At 37.3% G+C, this 23703-nt stretch overlaps 1 protein-coding gene across 1 annotated transcript in view; it reads right to left on the bottom strand.

Annotated features, from left to right (window-relative positions):
- Positions 1–23703, bottom strand: part of TMEFF1 (transmembrane protein with EGF like and two follistatin like domains 1) — a 94200-nt gene that overhangs the window by 45260 nt on the left and 25237 nt on the right. The window contains exons 2-5 of the mRNA XM_082623788.1: positions 22127–22236; positions 6323–6452; positions 2748–2774; positions 474–570 (exon numbers count right to left, since the gene is read on the bottom strand). Of these exons, the coding sequence (XP_082479914.1) occupies positions 474–570; positions 2748–2774; positions 6323–6452; positions 22127–22236 (364 nt within the window). The remainder of the gene's footprint in view (positions 1–473; positions 571–2747; positions 2775–6322; positions 6453–22126; positions 22237–23703) is intronic.

Below are 23703 nucleotides of genomic sequence, written 5' to 3'. Positions count from 1 at the left end.
AAATAATTTTTACTTATTATATAATATTTACTTACTATCTCTAAAATTTTGAATGTTTTGAATTTTTCTTAATACACTGAAATACATGAAAAGTTTGTGTATAAAAATGCAAGTTAAGAAAAAGAAAAACTGTTTATCATTGATACTAGTTAAAAATATAATAGTAAGATAATTCCAAATAAGAGCAATTCTGATGAATAAAATTAGCACTTGGTATAAAATATGTAAAACTATCAGTGAAAAAAAGGCAGTGGTACAATGAAAAAAATTATAAATGGATTTCCATTCTAAAACACTTCAATAGCTATAGTATTGTGTCAATTTAAAAGCCAATAGACTAGCATTAAACAAAAAAAAACATAGAAGGCACACACAAAATACACAGAAGCAAATTAGATGATACCTTTCTATAATATAATAATGCTGATAATTAACCTCCAAGTAAGTTTATCCCCTTCCCTCAATCAACTCACCCAACATTTTCTGCATCTTCATCACACTCAGCTTTATATTTGCAAGGTCCACACTTGGAGTGTTTTCTGTGAACTTCTGCCCCTGACCCTTCCTCTTCTGTTTAAAAAGAAAAATCAAATTTTCAACCAAAAGTTGGGATCCTTTCCAGATATGCTTCATGTTTTCAGCAGCCATTATCCTATTTCTGGGGAAAATGTACCCAAGCTCTTGAAAAAAATCAGTTCCAAAAATCTATTAATGCTTGAGTCCAAAAATGTTGTCAATACAGAGTATAACATATTCTGTGAAAAAAAAAAAGTACTGGGGCTAGAAAAATAATCCCTTAACCTATGCACAACAGAACAGTATGCTAGATTTTGCTGATTCTTTAGAAGAATTACCATAACATTAAATAAGAGAGAGGGAAAAATAACATGAGCAATAAATTTAGTCCAGTGATTACCCTACTCAATAGCCTGTGCAATCCTGGTTAGCAAATAAGTGATTAAACAAAGCAGAGTCTAACCACTACCTTTTCCTCACATCAGTTTCACACCTGCCTTAAAAATTATCTCCAAATTTTAAAAAGGAAAGGGGTCTATTTACAAAGGACTTGCCCTTTTCTACTTTACCACTTAGCACAGCCAACAACACCCAGAATACAGAAGGGTATGCGTCTCATATGACCCAGCACAAAACAACAGTGCACACCACCAGCCCCCAACTCAGCTCATATCCCACATTTAGGGAACCCTATACTCCTGGGTCTTAACTAGAGTGGATCCTATCCTGATAACCTCAAACTGGGCAGGGAGATCAGTTCTGAAGCCAATTTAGGGAATACAGTTTACTCAAGGGATTTCCCAGTCTGGTTTGGGAAAGCACACCTTATTGAGGGGGTGTCAATCAGCAGAGAAGATGTTATAAGGAAAGCACACAAACCTAAGTGCCTGTTTGGTACTATTACCAAACTTGCCATTTTGTGTGTCTGCCTATACTTTAAGTAGAAATCCTCCCCAAGTTCTAATGAATACTCCCAAAACAATTCCAGGGAGCATAATCCTAAGCATTTCTAAGGCCTCAGAAACATAATGAGATCTAGAAATCATACAGCCACCATGAGCTCACTAAAGTTTGTATATTAATCTGAGCAAACCACTTAGCCTTTCTAACTCATACTCCCTAAAAAAAAATTGCCAACAACCAACATCCTCAGGGCAAGATATCCAGTATTTGTACCATATAAGCAAATCTGGAGATCAACTTCCACTTCTTTAACATAGTAACAATGACAGTTTCTTAACTGAATATCTGACCACAGGGGCTGGACCACATGATCCTTTAAAGTCCTTTCCAGCTCTAAGATCCAGAATTTATGATCTCATCCTTCACGCATGATCACGAAGTTTCTGCTTGAACATGTCCATTTAAATTAAATTCTATTGTTGGACAGTTTAAATCTTTTTTTTTTTTTTAAGGTCAAACTGTCATCCTTGAAATTCTTTCTCAGAACAGTTCTTCTACTCTCTAGGTGACCTTCAAAGTCCCTTCCAACTCTAAAATGTTAGGATTCTATGAAATGTAGAAGGGTAGCATAAGGTTTCAGATAGTACTGAAAGGATCACAACTGTAGTTTTCATTTGCATAAGTGTGAATTTTACCAGAGTATGTTTTTTCTTTTAGTGCATCCCCAGAGCACCTCAAACTTACTTTGCATACAGTGGATATTCATTAAGAATTACAGCCTCATTAGACCATGAAATAGATCAGTCATTCTCAATTCTAATAATTCAGAGTAAACTGAATTACCAAATATTAGTTTTTCAAACAGTTTTTAAATATTGTACCTTGAAAATTCCTTATGAGCAAAAATTTGTAAGCAAGGGATGGGAGAGTGTTACATATACTCTGGTCCAAGCTAAAATCATCTGGGGATGATCCTAAGGAGAGGGAGCCTTGGTGTAACTTCAGTTTAACAGGAGCAACATTTCCCCTTTGTCTGACAACAAACCTATAATGAAAAATAAATGCAGGAAAAAAAGAATGCTAAGGGCTAAGGGGGATAGAGGGATTGGGGGTGATAGCTGAGGGGTACAGGGTTTCTTTCCAGGGTAATGAAAATGTTCTAAAGTTGGCTGTGGTGATGAATGTACAATTCTGTGAATATACTAAAAGCCACTGAATTACATACTTTCAATGGGCAAACTGCATGGTATGTGAGTTTTATCTCAATAGAGCTGTTTTTAAAAAGTAAAAGAAAAAAAAATGCTTTTTAAGGGGTATTTGAAACTTACCTCCCTCTCCAGATCCAGAACCATTATCTGAGAAGAAACATAAAGAATGAATATGAATACTTTTCCTGGAAATCTCATATTATCAAATAGTAAAATTTCTTATCAAAAATCAAACTGTGGGGCTTCCCTGGTGGCGCAGTGGTTGAGAGTCCGCCTGCCGATGCAGGGGACACGGGTTCGTGCCCCGGTCTGGGAAGATCCCACATGCCGCGGAGTGGCCCGTGAGCCATGGCCTCTGAGCCTGCGCGTCCGGAGCCTGTGCTCCGCAATGGGAGAGGCCACAACAGTGAGAGGCCCGCGTACCCCAAAAAAAAAAAAATCAAACTGTGATATCCATTCTCATGTAGCCCCTTTTCTCATTTTTTCTGGATATCTAACAGTTTATTCTTATATACTTATTTTGTACCTTTCTTCAAATATAAATTACTTGGACACATAATGCATACCTCATACATCTTTGTAGCCCATTCAGGAAATACCCAGGTGCCTTGTACAGAGTAAAAACCAATAAATATTATAAAGTAAATGGCTAAATAGAAATAACTTTAAATAACTCACTTAAAAGGTAGAAGAAATTTTTAATTTTGTTAAAGCTTGAAAGGAATAAAGAATAAACTGCTTTTATTAAAAAGGGAGGAGAAGAGCTTTGGGTCTTGCTCCAAACATCTTCTTCATTAAATCTGTGGATAACAGCCAAAAGCCAAACGATATGAAAAGCCCCAAGGTTTAGAAGGAAAGAACCTCAAGGTTGAGGTTTTCATATTACTGATGAAATTAACTTCCTCTAGGAAACCTCACCAGAAGGAATCTCACCAAGGTGTAGGTGAGAAACTTGTTACTAGTCAAATTAAAGAGGCTCCCTCAAAGTTACCAGCAAGAAGCCAGAGTAAAATGTAATTAATTTAAAATATGTATTTTATAATCCTAAAAGAACCAACATATGGCGCAGAGCATGTTGAAAAGAGGGCAATGGTGTAGTATCATAAGTGTGGAACAGAGATGGCAAGTGATGAACTTAACACTTTACCCAGCACTTTCTAGGGAGGAGGATTTCCTAGAGAATCCATTCCAGTTCTTCAAATAGTTCTCTAGAGTGGGAGACACCCTCAACAATATCGCTCCCTTCCCCCCTTCCTTTCAATCTCCTGCAGACTATAATAAAAGTCCCAAACGTGGTAGAAACAGGAAGAACTGGAAAAAAAATACATATTTTATGTAGCATCCACTTCAACTCTTCATGGGGTTTTATACAAAGTCTTACATTGTATTCATTTTGATTGATCAACCATAAAAAAAATTATATCTTCTCTGAGAAAGTAAAGAGGAAAAAAAGAGTAAAAGAGCAGAAAAAAAGACAAGGAAAAAGGGAACTCAAAAGTATTTTTATTACCAAACTTTTCTTAGGCAAACTCTCTTTTTCCCTTCTATTCCCTATACATTGACTGGGTACTTATTATGTGTTAGACAACATACACATAATAAGTAAAAGGTAGATATAAACTGATAAATAAGACAGTTCCAGTGCATGACATACTTACTCACTCCCAATCTTTTTTCCAACTAATGTCCAATTTTAATAAATATAATATCTCACACCTTCCTTGAGGGTCATTTAAAATTGTGAGATAAATTAAATATACTGTGACTATTCTGATAATGAGGTTGAGTTCTTCTTGTCAATCATATTTTCACTGGACACACGCCTTCCCCTGCCCCAACCGTGGGATTATGATATACCTCCCTAGGCAGGACACAGTACTTTCCTGTTAAGAAACAGGATCTGGCCAAAGGCAGATGTGTTGGATAAATGAAATACAGTACAATATTTACAGAGATATGCACAAAGTGTGAATAAACTCTGCCAGGAGATACCAGAAAAGAAAGATTTCACAGAGTAGAAAAGGCTTACACTCAATCTTAAAGCATAAAAAAGTTCTCAAATAAGCAAAGGAGAATGTTGTTCCTAGCACAGGAAATAGGACCAACACCAGACCAAATGACATGAACAACTCTGGCCCCAGCCAGAAGATAACAAAATCAATATAGCACCTTATAGATTAGCTCATTCAATTCTCACTTAACCCCAGGAGATGACATCCATCACGATTTAGGTATGTAACTGGGGCTCAAAGCAGCTAAGTGACTTGTGTAAGGTCATACAGTAAACAAGAGCTGGAGTTACTTTAAAGCCAAGTCTTGTAACCCGAGTGCAGTGCTCTTTCCAGCTCTTTCCACTCTGCCTCCCAATGCTTAATATTCACTGCTTATCAAAGCAGTTGGTGTCTTAAACTTCTCATAAAGGATGCATAATTAATTGGGGATTATAAAAAACTCCATATTCCTTTTTAGTTACTAAATCAAGTCTGTGAAACATAATGTACTTAGAGAAGTGTATAAGAACCATATCAAATGATAGTCTATTGGCCTAAGAGCATCTAATTATTTAGTGTATGGAAAAGAATTTGGCCTTGCCCAAAGAGAGTTTTGGCCTTCGCCCTCAGCTTCTGGAAGGCAATCGATGTTTAGGAAGGGTGTTGACCACATCAGACCTTAGGGTGGGACAAGCCACACTCAATACTCTTAGGGCAGGGGCTGGCCACACCAGAAATACCAACCACACAGTTCAGAGTGGGAGCTTTGAGTCATGTGGTATTAGTGTACCTGGAGTTTGAGATCAACCACATGGACCATCAATCAATTACACTTATGTAATGGAGCCCCAATAAAAACACAGGCACTGTAATATACAAGGAGAGAAAGGAAATGGAGTAATCACATAAGATTAGCTAAATACAAACGCAAGTAAGATACTAATATTAACGCCTTCCAAAATTAACCATTACCAATTCAGGAAGGAAAAGACAAGGAAGTAAATACAAACAATTGGGGGAGGTGGATGACTAGGGCTAGCAAACAGAAATGAGAAGATATAAAAAGAGAAGAGATTGGACAGAGACACATCCTGGGATGCCACTAATGACTTCCTATGGATACTCCCCACTCCTTCCCCACCCCCCAAGATAAAAATCAACAAAATGGATCCCACAGTATTTCCCACCCCAAATCTTATCCTGTCTTATATTCAAACCATAAGGCAAAAGATATGAAAAGTCGCCACCAAAAAAAAGCATTAAGCATTAAGAACGTCCTGGGAAGTAACACAGTCAGTACAAGACTACCTGGGGTTAAAAAGCAACGTGAGGGCTTCCCTGGTGGCGCAGTGGTTGAGAGTCCACCTGCCGATGCAGGGGACACGGGTTCGTGCCCCAGTCTGGGAAGATCCCACGTGCCGCAGAGCGGCTAGGCCTGTGAGCCATGGCCACTGAGCCTGCACGTCCGGAGCCTGTGCTCCGCAACGGGAGAGGCCACAACAGTGAGAAGCCCGCGTACCGCAAAAAAAAAAAAAAAAAAAAAAAGCAACGTGCAATGGAGGCAAAAAAGAGCTCCCCCGTTCCCCACATAATCATCACCAATCCATACAAGCAATTTTGGGAATAAATCTCTGACTGGAAACTTCCTCTTAGAAGTATGGCAGAACCATTTCTAACATTTTTTCAGAAGAATATCACACATACCAGAGTAGCATGGTCCCCTTGCTACTACTGTTATCTCTTTCTGGTGCTTACAAGCAGCCCTTCTGAGGAAGCATTCATTTTGGTACGTGTCCCCATTTGATCCACAGACGGGGATATAATTTGTATGGCACTGCAAAAGGAACAAAAATAAATTCTCAGACTAGGCATGAATATTAATAGTTCATTTCATAATCATGAATGCAATACCATAGTATTATGACATACTTCTACTACAAAAGAGTTTATTCTTTTATTTGGTTTTTAAAAAGAAGAGTTATGCTATTTTCTCATACCTTTTTTCACATTCATAATGAAAATTAATTATCAACTATCCATAAAAATGAGAATGAAAATCCCTATCCTATCTACATCATTTGCTTGTGATCCAGGGAGATAATATAAAAGGAAATGCTTGCCAATGTTTGTCATGAGCACTAATGATGTAATGTCATTTCATTATTATCAAAATTCACTTATTCAATACGTCTAGTACACAAAGTCTCAAGGTAAATGCTATAGTAGAAAAATGAACTCTGTTCTCAGAGACCTTACGATCTTATTAGTAAACCATATAAATAGGAAATACATATATATATATATATGATCATGTACTAAATCAAAAGTGTAGACAATAAGTGTAATATCTAATACCTATTACTGTAAACTGAAGTATTCAAGAAAAGCCTCCTCAGAGAAAGTGAAATGTGAACTGGGCCTTGAAGGATTAGTAGATGAAAAGAAAAAAGATGATTCATGTTTGAGAAATGACACTAAATTGGTATGTTTAAAAAACTTTAACACTTCTAAATGTCAGAAATATCATAAAGAACTAAAGTTTTAAAATCTGGGGAAAATAGTATAATATGACATAACTTATTACTAAAAGAGAGATAGTACAAATTAATACAAATGATAAATTTACAAAAAATAACAAATGGTCAATTAATATATAAAAAATGCTGAGTTTCACTAGCAATCAGAGTGGTACATGAAAACGCGATGCTATTTTTAGCTTATAAAATTGGTCATTAGACAAAAAATTCAATTTGGTGGACATACCAATATACCTGTTGTGCTAATTTAAACTGGCTCAATCTTTTGATAACATAATTTAACAATACATTTCAAGAGTTCTAAAAAAGAGATGATTTTTTATCTAGAATTACACATTTAGGGATATATCTGAAGGAAACTATTGTAGATGAAAATTTATTAGTCATTTCAAATAGAAATGTATTCATATCTAAAACATAGAAACAACCTAAATAACCAACAAGGCAATATTTATTTAAACCATGCTATATCTGTTCAAGGAGTCACTGAGCATTACCCTTTATAAGAATACTGTGTGACAGAAAAAGGTAATGTTAGGTGAAAAGTAGGTGATAATACCATATACGTAACTTCTGAGAATTTTGTGCCCTTTTTCTTTTTTTGGATGCGTTGGGTCTTTGTTGCTGCGTGTGGGCTTTCTCTAGTTGCGGCGAGCGGGGGACTACTCTTGGTTGCAGTGCGCGGGCTTCTCACTTTGGTGGCTTCTCTTGTTGCGGAGCACGGGCTCTAGAGCACAGGCTCAGTAGTTGTGGCTCACACACTCTAGAGCACAGGCTCAGTAGTTGTGGCTCACACGCTCTAGAGTGCAGGCTCAGTAGTTGTGGCGCACGGGCTTAGTTGCTCAGTGGCATGTGGGATCTTCCCAGACCAGGGATCGAAGCCATGTCCCCTGCATTGGCAGGAGGATTCTTAACCACTGCACCACCAGGGAAGTCCCTGCCATTTTTATTTTATTTTTTTTTTATTTTATTTTTTTTAAATTTTTTTAATTTATTATTATTATTATTTTTTTGTGGTACGCGGGCCTCTCACTGCTGTGGCCTCTCCCATTGCGGAGCAGAGGCTCCGGACGCGCAGGCCCAGCGGCCATGGCTCACAGGCCCAGCCGCTCTGCAGCATGTGGGATCTTCCCAGACTGGGGCACAAACCCGTGTCCCCTGCATCAGCAGGCGGACTCTCAACCACTGCGCCACCAGGGAAGCCCCCCCTGCCATTTTTAAATGTATTATCTAGTCCACAAAACTGAATGCAAATTTCTTAAATAATTCGAAAATATAAAGTAAAAATATAGCAAAAAAATAAATTACATATATATACACATATATATCTCAATTATTTAGAAAAAATAAATATTCATAGAATAAATCCTGGAAGAAAACACCAATACATTTTTCACATTACTTGTCACCATAGTTTTTTATTTCCATGTATATGGTTTTCTGTATTTCTCAATTTTTCTGCAATGAACAAGGCTTACTTTTATCATTTATTTACTTTTTAAAAAGTGGTCAACTTACTTTATGAATCATAAATATAGCATGCTACCCCAGGTCAAACACTGGTAAAAACAATTTCTAATAAAATATTTTATAACCAAGTTGATTTGCTATACAATATCAGCAGACTCCTACATCAACTTTAGTTAAAATTAAAATTTTACTTTAGGATGCCTTCCTATACTCCTCTAATTCTTCAAGGATCACTTACTTTATTCTCTCCCCCCTAAAATGTACACAATAACTTGTATGATGTCTGCAGGAATCAATGTTACTCTGTAATTATACAATGTATAATTAGCAAAAAAGGCCATAAGCTCCAAGATGTCAAATGCTAAGTCTATGGACTTCTCAAGCCAACTCTTCACTCAACAAACATTTAATAACTTTCTAACATAGTGCTTGCAAAGGTGCTAATATCGCCCCCTAGGGGTGGGTGCCCCTATGGAGACATTTTTGGTTGTCACAATGAGAAAGGGACATTACTGTCATTTAGCAGATGGATTCCAATGGTGCTCGATGTACTGCAAAGGAAAGGATAGTTCCGCACAACATACATACCATACAATTTCTGAATGCATCTCTAGCCATTCATGTAGGAACTATGGTAAGGCCATATACATATAAGACTGTTCTAGCTTCTCCTAATAGCTTTTATTCTAGCATCCACCATACCTCTACTTTTTTGTTTTCAAATACTACTAGTATGAAATTGCTGCTGATGATCTTTTTAAAAATCCAAATATTCATTATAAGTAAATATAAGCATCTACTATATTGTCTTCTAGGGTAATCATGCCCAAACATTTACATTTTGAAATACTTATTTTACTGTAAATTACTTTCATTTCTCCTTTACATTGCAAGTGTATATTATAGTGATTTCTTTAATTATGTGTTTATGTAGGTTACATTATCTACAAATTTCATTTAAGAATAGAAAAGAAATGGAATACAAATTATTGGTTATAAAAAAGGGTTATTAAGTCTGATAGGGCTGAGAATCTATATGGTAATAGCTAAGATTTATTGAAGAGTTTCTATCTAGTAAACACTGGCTACAACTTTAAATGTCCTAAACTAACTTAAATATAACAATCCTGCAAAGCACATGACTTAGTACTTAGAGCTGGGGCTCTGAAGTAAAATGCTGAGTTCAAATCCTGGGTCGACCATCCATGTGACTATGGGCTAGCACCAGTGTCATTTCCCCTATCTATAAAATGGTAATTATAATAGTATCTACCTAATAAAATTGTTATGAGAATTAAATAAATAAGAGAAATCCATCTTTGGCATTTACATCTAGCCATAGTAAATTCTCAACATACATCAGCTGGTTCTGCGACTGCTATTATCATTTCTGAGTCTTAAGTCTTATCCAAGGTCACAGCTAACAAATGGAAGACCCACGACTCCTGACAACTGATGTTCTCTAACCACTACACACCAGTTTTTTCAGCAGGATCTCACTATATGTCACTTGGTGGTAGTGAGTAGGGGGCTTAAAACAGTGTAGGCAATGTCCCTGAAATGCAACCTAACGAGCACATACCAAGGGGTGAGCATGAGATGGGAAAAGCAGACCTACAGTTCTTTGGCCAGTCTGTTTCTAGAAGTCTCTATTAAGAGCCTCTCATTATGCTACGGAAAAATTAAGGGATTTGGGCAATTTTAACAACATACAACTTCTGACTTGGGCACTGCCTCTAACCTAAGGTCTGCCTCCTCTATACTGCCACTCTTGCTGGGGCAAAGAACTCTCTCCTACACGTTCACTTTAGCTGCAAGAGTGATTTGAAGTAGTTTACAAAGGTGCAGCAGTGTACAACTCTGCAGCCACATCCATTCAAGCATTTATTGTGTACCTACTGTGTGTCAGGAACTGTGCTGAATACAATAAATAATATTAACAAAGTTGTGGTGGCTAATTTTATGCGTCCACTTGACTGGGCCCCAGGGTGCCTAGATTAAATATAATTTCTGGATGTATCTGTGAGGGTGTCTCTGGATGACATTAGCATTAAATCAGTGGACTGAATAAATGCCCTCTCCAATGTGGGTGGCATCATCCAATCCACTGATGACCTGAATAGACCAAGAGGTGAATGAAGGGAGAATTAACTCTGCCTGACTGGTGAGCTGGGACCTTGGTCTTCTCCTGGTTCTCAGGCCTTTGGGCTCAGACGGGGACTTATATATCAGCTCCCCTGATTCTCAGGCCTTCAGCCTCAGATTGGAACCACACCACCAGCCTTTCTGGGCCTCCAGCTTGTGGACTGCAGATTGTGGAACTTCTCAGTGTCCATAACTGAGTGAGCCAATTCCTTATAATCTCTTTCTCTCCTCTCTCTCTCTCTATATATATATCCTGTTGGTTCTGTTTCTCCGGAGAACTCTGACTAATACAAAGGTCCAATAAGTGGACACAGTACCTAGCAAGAGAAGACACTAAAAAACTCAGGAAAAAAGACATAGGCCCAAGAACTCCAGTCAGAAGAACAAAGAGAAAGAAAGAAGAAAGAAAACAGGGAAAAAGCCATACGCACTCCTCTTTGTATATTACCCAGGTTTTAATGAAAAGATGCAATACTGATCATTTTTCTTTGTTCAACATTAATAAAAGTAGCTTTGTTTATATATGTGGCAAGATGCAATAACTCTTATCAACAGGCTGAACAAAACAATTTTAGAATTTAAAATCCTGTTATTATCTGTTAAAATGTGTTTAAATTATGTCCCAGAAAGCTTATATTAACACTGAAAGCATGATGAATCATAAGGGTTTTTTTAAATTTTATTTTTTTATACAGCAGATTCTTATTAATCTCTTTTATATGTATTACTGTATACATATCAATCCCAATCTCCCAATTCATACCACCACCACCACCCTCCCCCCACTTTCCCCCCTTGCTGTCCATACTTTCGTTCTGTACATCTGTGTCTCTATTTCTGCCTTGCAAACTGGTTCATCTGTACCATTTTTCTAGATTCCACATACATGCGTTAATATACACTATTTGATTTTCTCTTTCTGACTTACTTCACTCTGTATGACAGGCTCTAGATCCATCCACATCTCTGCAAATGGCACAATTTCATTCCCTTTTATGGCTGAGTAATATTCCACGGTATATATGTACCACATCTTCTTTATCCATTCGTCTGTTGATGGGCATTTAGGTTGCTTCCATGTCCTGGCTACTGTAAACAGTGCTGCAATGAACACTGCGGTGCATGTGTCTTTTTGAATTATGGTTTTCTCTGGGTATATGCCCAGTAGTGGGATTGCTGGGTCATATGGTAATTCTATTTTTAGTTTTTTAAGGAACCTCCATACTGTTCTCCATAGTGGCTGCATCAATTTACATTCCCACCAACAGTGCAAGAGGGTTCCCTTTTCTACACACCCTCTCTGGCATTTGTTGTTTGTAGATTTTCTGATGAGGCCCATTCTAACTGGTATGAGGTGATACCTCATTGTAGTTTTGATTTGCATTTCTCTAATAATTAGTGATGTTGAGCAGCTTTTCATGTCCCTCTTGGCCATCTGTATGTCTTCTTTGGAGAAATGTCTATTTAGGTCTTCTGCCCAGTTTTTGATTGTGTTGTTTGTTTTTTCAATATTGAGCTGCATGAGCTGTTTATATATTTTGGAGATTAATCCTTTGTCCGTTGCTTCGTTTGCAAATATTTTCTCCCATTCTGAGGGTTGTCTTTTGGTCTTGTTTATACTTTCCTTTGCTGCGCAAAAGCTTTTAAGTTTCATTAGGTCCCATTTGTTTATTTTTGTTTTTATTTCCGTTACTCTGAGAGGTGGGTCAAAAAATATCTTGCCACAGTTTATGTCAAAGAGTGTTCTTCCTATGTTTTCCTCTAAGAGTTTTATAGTGTCTGGTCTTACATTTAGGTTTTTAATCCATTTGGACTTTATTTTGTGTATGGTAATAGGGAATGTTCTAATTTCATTCTTTTACATGTAGCTGTCCAGTTTTCCCAGCACCACTTATTGAAGAGACTACCTTTTCTCCATTGTATATCCTTGCCTCCTTTGTCATAGATAAGTTGACCACAGGTGCATGGGTTTATCTCTAGGCTTTCTATCCTGCTCCATTGATCTATAATTCTGTTGTGGTTTTTTTTGTTTTTTTTTTGTTTTTTAGTTTCTGCTTTATAACAAAGTGAATCAGCCATACATATACATCTGTTCCCACATCCCTTCCCTCTTGCGTCTCCCTCCCTCCCACCCTCCCTATCCCACCCCTCCAGGCGGTCACAAAGCACCGAGTTGATCTCCCTGTGCTATGCGGCTGCTTCCCACTATCTATCTACCTTACATTTGGTACTGTATATATGTCCATGTCTCTCTTTCACTTTGTCACAGCTTACCCTTCCCCCTCCCCATATCCTCAAGTCCATTCTCAAGTATGTCTGTGTCTTTATTCCTGTTTTATCCCTAGGTTCTTCATGACATTTTTTTTTCTTAAATTCCATATATATGTGTTAGCATACGGTATTTGTCTTTCTCTTTCTGACTTACTTCACTCTGTATGACAGACTCTAGGTCTATCCACCTCATTACAAATAGCTCAGTTTTGTTTCTTTTTATGGCTGAGTAATATTCCATTGTATATATGTGCCACATCTTCTTTATCCATTCATCTGTTGATGGACATTTAGGTTGGTTCCATGCCCTGGCTATTGGAAATAGTGCTGGAATGAACATTGGGGTACATGTCTCTTTTTGAATTAAGGTTTTCTCAGGGTATATGCCCAGTAGTGGGATTGCTGGGTCCTATTGTAGTTCTATTTTTAGATTTTTAAGGAAACTCCATACTGTTTTCCATAGTGGTTGTATCAATTTACATTCCCAAAAATAATGTAGGAGGGTCCCCTTTTCACCACACCCTTTCCAGCATTTATTGTTTCTAGCTTTTTGATACTGGCCATTCTAACTGGCGTGAGGTGATACCTCATTGTAGTTTTGATTTGCATTTCTCTAAAAATTAGTGATGTTGTGCATCTTTTCCTGGGTCTCTTGGCCATCTGTATGTCTTCCTTGGTGAAATGTCTATTTAGGTTTTCCGCCCATTTTTTAACTGGATTGTTGATTTTTTTTTTTTTATATTGACCTCCATGAGCTGTTTGGATATTTTGGAGATTAATCCTTTGTCTGTTGTTTCATTTGCAAATATTTTCTCCCATTCTGACAGTTGTCTTTTCATTTTGTTTATAGCTTCCTTTGCTGTACAAAAGCTTTTAAGTTTCATTCGGTCCCATTTGTTTATTTTGTTTTTATTTCCATTATTCTAGGAGGTGGGTCAGAAAAGATCTTGCTGTGGTTTATGTCAAAGAGTGCTTTTCCTATGTTTTCCTCTAAAAGTTTTAAAGTGCCTCATCTTACATTTCAGTCTTTAATCCATTTTGAGTTTATTTTTCTGTCTGGTGTTAGGGAGTGTTCTAATTTCATTCTTTTACATGTAGCTGTCCAGTTTTCCCAGCACCACTTATTGAAGAGACTACCTTTTCTCCATTGTATATCCTTGCCTCCTTTGTCATAGATTAGTTGACCACAGGTGCATGGGTTTATCTCTGGGCATTCTATCCTGTACCATTGATCTATATTTCTGTTTTTGTGCCAGTACCATACTGTCTTAATTACTGTAGCTTTGTAGTATAGTTTGAAGTCAGGGAGCCTGATTCCTCCACCTCCATTTTTCTTTCTCAAGATTGCTTTGGCTATTCGAGGTCTTTTGTGTTTGCATACGAACTGTAAGATTTTTTGTTCTAATTCTGTGAAGCATGCCACTGGTAGTTTGATAGGGACTGCACTGAATCTGTAGATTGCTTTGAGTAATATAGTCATTTTCACAATATTGATTCTTCCAATCCAAGAACATGGTATATTTCTCCAACTGTTTATATCATCTTTAATTTCTTTCATTAGTGTTTTATAGTTTTCTAAGTACAAGTCTTCCACCTCTTTAGGCAGGTTTATTCCTAGGTATTTTATTCTTTTTGTTGCAATGGTAAACGGGAGTGTTTCCTTAATTTCTCATTCTGATTTTTCATTGTTGATGTATAGGAATGCCAGAGATTTCTGTGCATTAATTTTGCATACTGCAACCTTATGCTGTATGATCCTTTTAATGTGTTGCTGGATTCTGTTTGCTAGTATTTTGTTGAGGATTTTTGCATCTATACTCATCAGTGATAGTGGTCTTTAATTTTCTTTTTTTGTAGTATCTTTGTCTGGTTTTGGTATCAGGGTGATCATGGCCTCATAGAATGGGTTTGGGAGTGTTCCTTCCTCTGAAATTTTTTGGAAGAGTTTGAGAAGGATGGGTGTTAGCTCTTCTCTAAATGTTGGATAGAATTCACCTGTGAAGCCTTCTGGTCCTGGACTTTTGTTTGTTGGAAGATTTTTAATCCCAGTTTCAATTTCATTACTTGTGATTGGTCTGTTCATATTTTCTATTTCTTGTTTGTTCAGTCTTGGAAGGTTATACCTTTCTAAGAATTTGTCCATTTCTTCCAGGTTGCCCATTTTATTGGCATAGAGTTGCCTGTAGTAGTCTCTTATGATGCTTTGTATTTCTGTGGTGTCCGTTGTAACTTCTCCTTTTTCATTTCTAATTTTATTGATTTGAGTCCTCTCCCTCTTTTTCTTGATGAGTCTGGCTAAAGGTTCATCAAATTTGTTTATCTTCTCAAAGAACCAACTTTTAGTTTTATTGATGTTTGCTATTGTTTTCTTTGTTTCTATTTCATTTATTTCTGTTCTGATCTTTATGATTTCTTTCTTCTACTAACTTTGGGTTTTGTTTGTTCTTTCTCTAGTTCCTTTAGTGTAAGGTTAGATTGTTTATTTGAGATTTTTCTTCTTCTTTTTTTTTTTTTTTGCGGTATGTGGGCCTCGCGCTGTTGTGGCCTCTCCCGTTGCGGAGCACAGGCTCTGGACGCGCAGGCTCAATGGCCATGGCTCACGGGCCCAGCCGCTCCGCGGCATGTGGGATCTTCCCGGACCGGGGCACGAACCCGTGTCCCCTGCATCGGCAGGCGGGCTCTCAACCACTGCGCCACCAGGGAAGCCCCCTAAGATTTTTCTTGTTTCTTGAGGTAGGACTGTATTGCTATAAACTTCCCTCTTAGAACTGCTTTTGCTCCATCCCATAGGTTTTTGATCGTTGTGTTTTTGTTGTCATTTGTCTTTCAGTATGTTTTGATTTCCTCTTTGATTTCTTCAGTGATTTCCTGGTTATTTAGTAACATATTGTTTAGCCACTATGTGTTTGTGGTTTTTATGCTTTTTTGCCTGTAACTGATTTCTAATCTCAAAGCATTGTGGTCTGAAAATATGCTCAATATGATTTTAATTTTCTTAAATTTACCGAGGCTCGATCTGTGACCCAAGATGTGATCTATCCTGGAGAATGTTCAGTGTGCACTTGAGAAGAAAGTGTAATCTGCTGTTTTTGGATGGAATGGCCTATAAATATCAATGAAATCTATCTGGTCTATTGTGTCATTTAAAGCTTGTGTTTCCTTATTAATTCTCTGTCTGGACATTGGTGTATGTGAGGTGTTAAACTCCCCCACTATGACTGTGTTACTGTCGATTTCCTCTTTTATAGCTGTTAGCAGTTGCCTTATGTACTGAGATTTATAACTGTTATATCTTCTTCTTGGATTGATCCCTACTACAATTATGTAGTATCCTTCCTTGTCTCTTGTAAAATTCTTTATTTTAAAGTCTATTTTACCTGATATGAGTATTGCTACTCCAGCTTTCTTTTGATTTCCATTTGCATGGAACATCTTTTTCCATCCCCTCACTTTCAGTCTGTATATATCCCTAGGTCTGAAGTGGGTCTCTTGTAGACAGCATATATATGGCTCTTGTTTTGGTAGCCATTCAGCAAGCCTGTGTCTTTTGGTTGGAGCATTTAATCCATTCACATTTAAGGTAATTATCGATATGTATGTTCCTATTACCATTTTCTTAATTGGTATGGATTTGTTTTTGTAGGTCCTTCTCTTCTCTTGTGTTTCCCACTTAGAGAACTTCCATTAGCATTTGGTGTAGAGCTGGTTTGGTGGTGGTGAATTCTCTTAGCTTTTGCTTGTCTGTAAAGCTTTTGATTTCTCCAATGAATCTGAATGACATCCTTGCTGGGCAGAGTAATCTTGGTTGTAGGTTCTTCCCTTTCAACATGTTAAATATATCGTGCCACTCCCTTCTGGCTTGTAGAGTTTCTGCTGAGAAATCACCTGTTAACCTTATGGGAGTCCCTTTGTATGTTATTTGTCATTCTTCCCTTGTTGCTTTTAATAATTTTTCTTTGTCTTCAATTTTTGTTAGTTTGATTACTATGTGTCTCGGCATGTTTCTCCTTGGCTTTATCCTGCCTGGGACTCTCTGCATTTCCTGGACTTGGGTGGCTATTTCCACGTTAGGGAAGTTTTCCACTATAATCTCTTCAAATATTTTCTCAGGTCCTTTCTCTCTCTCTTCTCCTTCTGCGACCGCTATAATGTGAATGTTGGTGCATTTCATGTTGTCCCAGAGATCTCTTAGGCTGTATTCATTTATTTTCATTTTTTTCTCTTTATTCTGTTCCATGGCAGTGAATTCCACCATTCTGTCTTCCAGGTCATTTATCCATTCTTCTGCTTCAGTTATTCTGTCACTGATTCCTTCTATTGTATTTTTCATTTCAGTTACTGTATTGTTCATCTCATTTGTTTGTTCTTTAATTCTTCTAGCTCTTTGTTAAACATTTCATGCATCTTCTCAATCTTTGCCTCTATTCTTTTTCCAAGGTCCAGGATCATCTTCACTATCATTATTCTGAATTCTTTTTCTGGAAGGTTGCCTATCTCCACTTCATTTAGTTGTTTTTCTGGAATTTTATCTTGTTCCTTCATCTGGTACATAGTTCTCTGCCTTTTCATTTTGTCTGTCTTTCTGTGAATGTGGTTTTCATCCACAGGCTGCAGGATTGTAGTTCTTGCTTCTGCTGTCTGCCCTCTGGTGGATGAGGCTATCTAAGAGGCTTGTGCAAGCTTCCTGATGGGAGGGACTGGTGGTGGGTTGAGCTGGGTGTTGCTCTGGTGGGCAAAGCTCAGTAAAACTTTAATCTGATTGTCTGCTGACGGGTGGGGCTGAGTTCCCTCCCTGTTGGTTGTTTAGCCTGAGGTGACCCAGCACTGGAGGCTACAGGCTCTTTGGTGGGGCAAATGGCAGACTTTGGGAGGGCTCATGCCAAGGAGTACTTCCCAGAACTTCTGCTGCCAGTGTCCTTGTCCTCACGGTGAGCCACAGCCACCCCCTGCCTCTGCAGGAGACGCTCCAACGCTAGCAGGTAGGTCTGGTTCAGTCTCCTGTGGGGTCACTGCTCCTTCCCCCTGGGTCCTGGTACACACACTACTTTGTGTGTGCCCTCCAAGAGTGGAGTCTCTGTTTCTCCCAGTCCTGTAGAAGTCCTGCAATCAAATCCCACTAGCCTTTAAAGTCTGATTCTCTGGAATTCCTCCTCTCATTGCTAGACCCCCAGGTTGGGAAGCCTGATGTGGGGCTCAGAACCTTCACTCCAGTGGGTGGACTTCTGTGGTATAAGTGTTCTCCAGTTTGTGAGTCACCCACATTGTGGTTATGGGATTTGATTTTATTGTGATTGCACCCCTCCTACCATCTCATTGTGGCTTCTCCTTTGTCTTTGGACATGGGGTATCTTTTTTGGTGAGTTACAGTGTCTTCCTGTCGATGACTGTTCAGCAGTTAGTTGTGATTCATGTGTTCTCACAGGAGGGAGTGAACACACGTCCTTTTACTCCCCCATCTTGAACCAATCTCCTCATAAGCAAGGTTTTTAAATGAATCGAAAGATACTGCTAAATCACCTGGCAGAGGAGTGTTTAATGGGCATGTGAGGTCTTTGTTCTTAAACTGGCATGAACCTAAGTCTAACTTGAACAGATTTATAAGCTTGTAAGAAGGTAGAGGAGTCAAAGGAAGGTTCACTCAGCAGCAGGATCAAATCACACTATAAGCCCTTAGGCAGTTTGCTCCTACAAGGCAAGCAACTTGTCTTTAAACATCCTTATATCCCTAGCACCTAGCCTAGTGCCTAGCACAAAGTAAGCACTGGATAAATGTCTACCGATCTAAACTCCTAACTTTTATTTTCTTTTCTTGCTTGGCCGCAAGGTAAGAAAACAAGGGATTCCAGACAGATCATGAGAAGATTCTCTAGCTGGTCAAAAGGTCAAAAAGGCTTCATAATATTAGAGTTGCAGGGAAAGACCGTCAAAGAATGAACAGCAGAATCATAAAGACAAATATCAATATGAAATGAAAATTTTAAACTTCTTTATATCAGAAAATATAAACATAATGAACATTAAAATGACACTAGGATAACTTTTTTAAAATACAGAACTCTTTTTTTGTAATTTATATAAAGTAAAAGTAACCATCTCTAAGGTAAATACTATTAAGTGATTTAGTACTTAAAAGAGAAATTGAAACACCTATGTGTTTGTACAACAGAATATTTCTAGAAGGAAGTATAAGAATTAACAGATGTTGCCTCTGAGGAGAGCAACTGGTATTCTAGAATGGAAGGAAGACATTTTTTCATTATATTATATCTTATAAAATGTTCCAGTTGTTTACTATGGGCATATATCACTCTCCTAAAAAATGTATCAAAATGGTACCTACATCATAAGTTCTCATGAGAGTTTATGAGTTATGTAAACTTATATATATACAAAATATTTAGAATAGTCAATGGATATAAAATGCTCAGCACAGTAAGCAATATTATAAGGACACAAATAGTATATTATATATAGTGTATACACATGTCTTTCCAAATCAACACAAGGGAAAAAGAAAATACTAAAAATGGACAAAGAATATGAAATGTTAATTCACAAAAAATGGTCAATAAGTTTATGGCACATTTCCAATTTCCTTAGTAATCAAATGCAAATAAAAAAGCTTTTTCCCTTTCAGATTTATATAATTTTAAAGGACTGACAAAATCCACTACCAAGAGGTTGAAAGGAGACAAGCAGCCTGATAAATTGCTCTTAGTGAGAATGTTAATCTGTACACGAACATCTCATTGGCCCAACAATTCCAGGTCAAAGAATTTAACCTAAGGAAATATAAGACAGTTGGAAGAAGGGAAGAGCCCCAGTTTTCCCCATACAGGATGCCTGAAACACCAACAAAAACCTGCAATCTTTGTGGCATGAAGAACCAAAGCCACTGGAAAGTGAGAGAGAAAATCCCAGAAAGGAGAGAGGGAGCACAGTGTCCCAGATTCTGTGGCTGACCTCTGAACCAAGCACTCATGAGGCACACTCCAAATAGCCCAGCTACGACTAAAAGAAATGATATTTGTGTTTCTATCCCCAACGGGAAAGACAGAGTCTGCAGTGTAAGTTCAGCCAATTTAACTGTTTTAAAAATGACAATACTCAGAGGAACATAATTCAAACACTCAAAAACATATCGTTCACAATGTGTAGGATATATTCAAAATAAATATGAAAAAACACAAGAAAATATAATGCATTCTCAAATGAAAAGGCAGTCAACAGAGATGATCCCTAAGATGTCCCAGATGTTGAAATTGGCAAAGGTTTTTAAAGCAGCAATATCTATGCTCAAGGAAAATATTCTTGTAATGAGTGAAAAGACAGGAAATCTCAGATAAATAGAAACTATAAATTCTTAATAAAATATCTGAAATTAAATATTCACTGGATGGGCAGAATGGAGATAACAGAAGAAAGGATTAGTGACCCTTGAGATAGGTCAATAAAACTTTTATAACGTGAAGAATAGGAAGAAGTAAAAGTTCATGAGGGCTTGGTATACACCATGTACACCAACACCTTCTTTTAAGGAAAGAAGTCCACCTTAGTTACTATCATTTTTGAGAAGGTTTAGGGAGAAGGAGGGCAGTCAGACATATCACCACCTATTTTTTTAACTTAATTTTTATTTTATATTAGAATATAGTTGATGTACAATTTTGTGTCAGTTTCAGGTGTACAGCAAAGTGATTCAGTTATACGTATACACATATCCATTTTCAGATTCTTCTCCCATGTAGGTTATTACCGAATAGAGTTCCCTGTGCTATACGGTAGGTCCATGTTGATTATCTATTTTATATATAGTAGTTACACTGGCCTGACTATTGTTACATGAGCAACCATGGAGGGGTGGGCACGAGGTTAGCTAAGCGACTTCAAAGGTGGCTAGTGTGAATAAATAGTGGATTGTAAAGTCCCTTTTGACCAAGAACAACCTTTTTGGCTGGTCAACAGTACACTCCCCAACCCTTCCTCCTTTACTTAAACTTTCTACTTCTTTTAATGAAAATAAACATGATAGTTAATAGTTTTCAAAGAGGCTTCATATTCAAGCTCCCTTTCTGATTTTAATTCTCATTACAATATCATAAGAAAGGGTGGGAAATATGCCTTCTCTTTTCAGATGGATCATACAGAAACATGCCTGAAATTATAGGGTTACTAGAAGTAACTGACTATCCTATGCTTTTATTCCTGATCTGTTCCCTTTCCTACCTTTAAAATCCAAAATGGTGGGTACAGTTAGAATAAGATTATGAGTTTAAAAAATTCTAGTTCCTTCTTTGTCTCATCTCAAATCCTTAATAAGGGACCATCTTGTGAACAATATTCTGAAGCCAGATTATAACTTAATCACAGAAAATAAACAAAAAAAAAGAATTGAAGGAATTCCCTGGCGGTCCAGTTGTTAGGACTCTGCGCTTTCACTGCCTAGGGCACGGGTTCAATCCCTGGTCAGGGAACTAAGATCCCTTAAGCCAGGTGGCGCAGCCGAAAAGAAGAATTGAATGTAACACATTTCATTTCCATTCCTTTTGTTTTTTTAAACAACAAAATCACAACTAAAACAGCATTTGAAAAGCAAAGATATTCACACTCTTGGTTTGAGGTTCCCCTTTCTAGTCCATCTCTAACCCTGATCTACCCTGAGGTACCAAATCAGTCATGTTCTTTGGCCTAAAAAGACGAGACAGCAGCAAATAAGAATGGAAGGGAGATAGACTAGAAAGATGGAAATGGGAAAAAAAGGCCAACATTTTAAATAAGTGGCTCTACTGCAATCTGTACTTTATTTCCTTTCAGTGACAATTATACCTTACATTTGAGTAGAACTTTAATATATTTTTCAAGGCATTTTCACATTCTATTAGAGCCAGTCTGCCCCCATAATTCAAGAAAAGAAGCATGGAAGGTACAAATAAGAGCACTTCATCTGACAAAAAAGAATCGGTGGGCTGTGAACCCAAATTTCTTGTGGGTTCAAGGTGTTTTAATAAGCTTTTTAATTTGAAAAATGTGGAATTACAAAATATGACAAATGTAAAAATTTTGAAAAGAGGTTTGATTTCCTTACCTGAAATTGACATGCACATTTCAAACCATCTCCATCTTCTTTACAGACTCCTCCATATTTACACGATGATTCATCACAAACCCTTATATCAGATTCCCTCACATTTAATTCTGTAAAAGAGGAAACATTGTTTCATATATATGTCTTTTTTATCCAAAGGTACATATATAAATAAAAGAAAAAATCCTTACACCTCATTCACAAGTATAATAAGACACAACATACAAAAAACAAGTTCTATAGGACACAAAATGTTCAAGATTCCCCAAAGAGAGTCCTACATAATAATATGCCTAAAAGTACATAAAAGAAAATAAAAATAAAACTCAGAATTTCAGGATTTCATATAATTCCCAAAGATAAATCCAAAGAATCTTTATATTTTGCCTGCCAAGAGCTTAAGACAGTCTTCTTACTACTGTCTTAACGTTTTAGATTATTTTTCTAGTGTTTAAGTTACTTTTAAGGATAAAAAATAATAACTAAAAAGAATCTTGATTCTTCTGGTACCCAAAATAAGTTTTGGATGATCATTATTCACTCTAGAACAAATAAACAGTTTTAATTACAAAAGAATTATGAAGTAAGCTTGAATCTCATACAATAGGTACATATGGAGCATTTACATGCAAAGAAAGATTCAAAATCTTTCTAAACTTAAATTTTTTAAATGACTGATTTAATTTTTCTACCACAGGAAGCAGAGCCTATCAATAATACTAGTATTCTGTGGTCATTCTGTGCCTGTTCCAAAACTGTCAGTCTTATTCTGGAACTATCAAAATAATCTCTCCAGGAAACCTAATAAACTGCTTCCAGGTTAATGCTAAGTAAAGCAGCCAATCACATGGAATTGGGTGAAAACCACTACAAAGACAATTTTCATATCCTCCCTACTGGGAATGAGAGCTATAACAACAAATGCACTTACACAAACAGTAAACAAATGGTTGCTTAAAAACTCATCCCAGTGCAGAGGTGAACTCATGAGTCTGGGAGCAGAGAGGCCTAAGTTAGCTTCTGACCCTATGGCTCAATAGCTGAGAGACTCTGGAAAGAGCACAAGATCTCATGCAGCTCTAGATGGAGACAAGGTCTTGGCAAACAGATCTCAGCGAGCTTTTCTCCAGCAATCCTTCATCCCTGGTTGTTTTCTGCTTCTAGACTTCAAATCAGGACTCGGTGGACTGAGTCAAGGAGGTTCTACTTCTCTATCTAGTGACATCTGTCCTGGTTGACCATCATTTCCTCTCTCTGCCCCAAGTGTCCTCAGTGCTCTGCAATGTGTCTCAGGTCTCCTCCTCCTAGCTGACCCTCCAACGAGCTGGCAGTCAAGTACCTAAATAAACAAGGAGTTGATAGTCACAGTACTTATTTGAGAAACCACTCTGCACCAAGCACTGTACTAAAGTAAGCATATGTCTATGTAACTATTGGTTAAAAATTTTTTTTCTTCTTTTCCTTAAATGGATCTCAAGTGCACAAAATTGGATTGCTCTAAAGTTCAAGCATATGTGTAAAATTAAAAAAAAAAAAAGATGAGTAGAAATGAAAAGTACAGGAAACTAATGCAGCTG

This window comes from Mesoplodon mirus, assembly GCF_964341445.2.
Source record: "Mesoplodon mirus genome assembly, chromosome: 1".
NCBI classification, from domain to species: domain Eukaryota; kingdom Metazoa; phylum Chordata; class Mammalia; order Artiodactyla; family Ziphiidae; genus Mesoplodon; species Mesoplodon mirus.
Note: the sequence above shows the minus strand (reverse complement) of the source record. Positions and strands in the feature narration are given on the sequence as shown.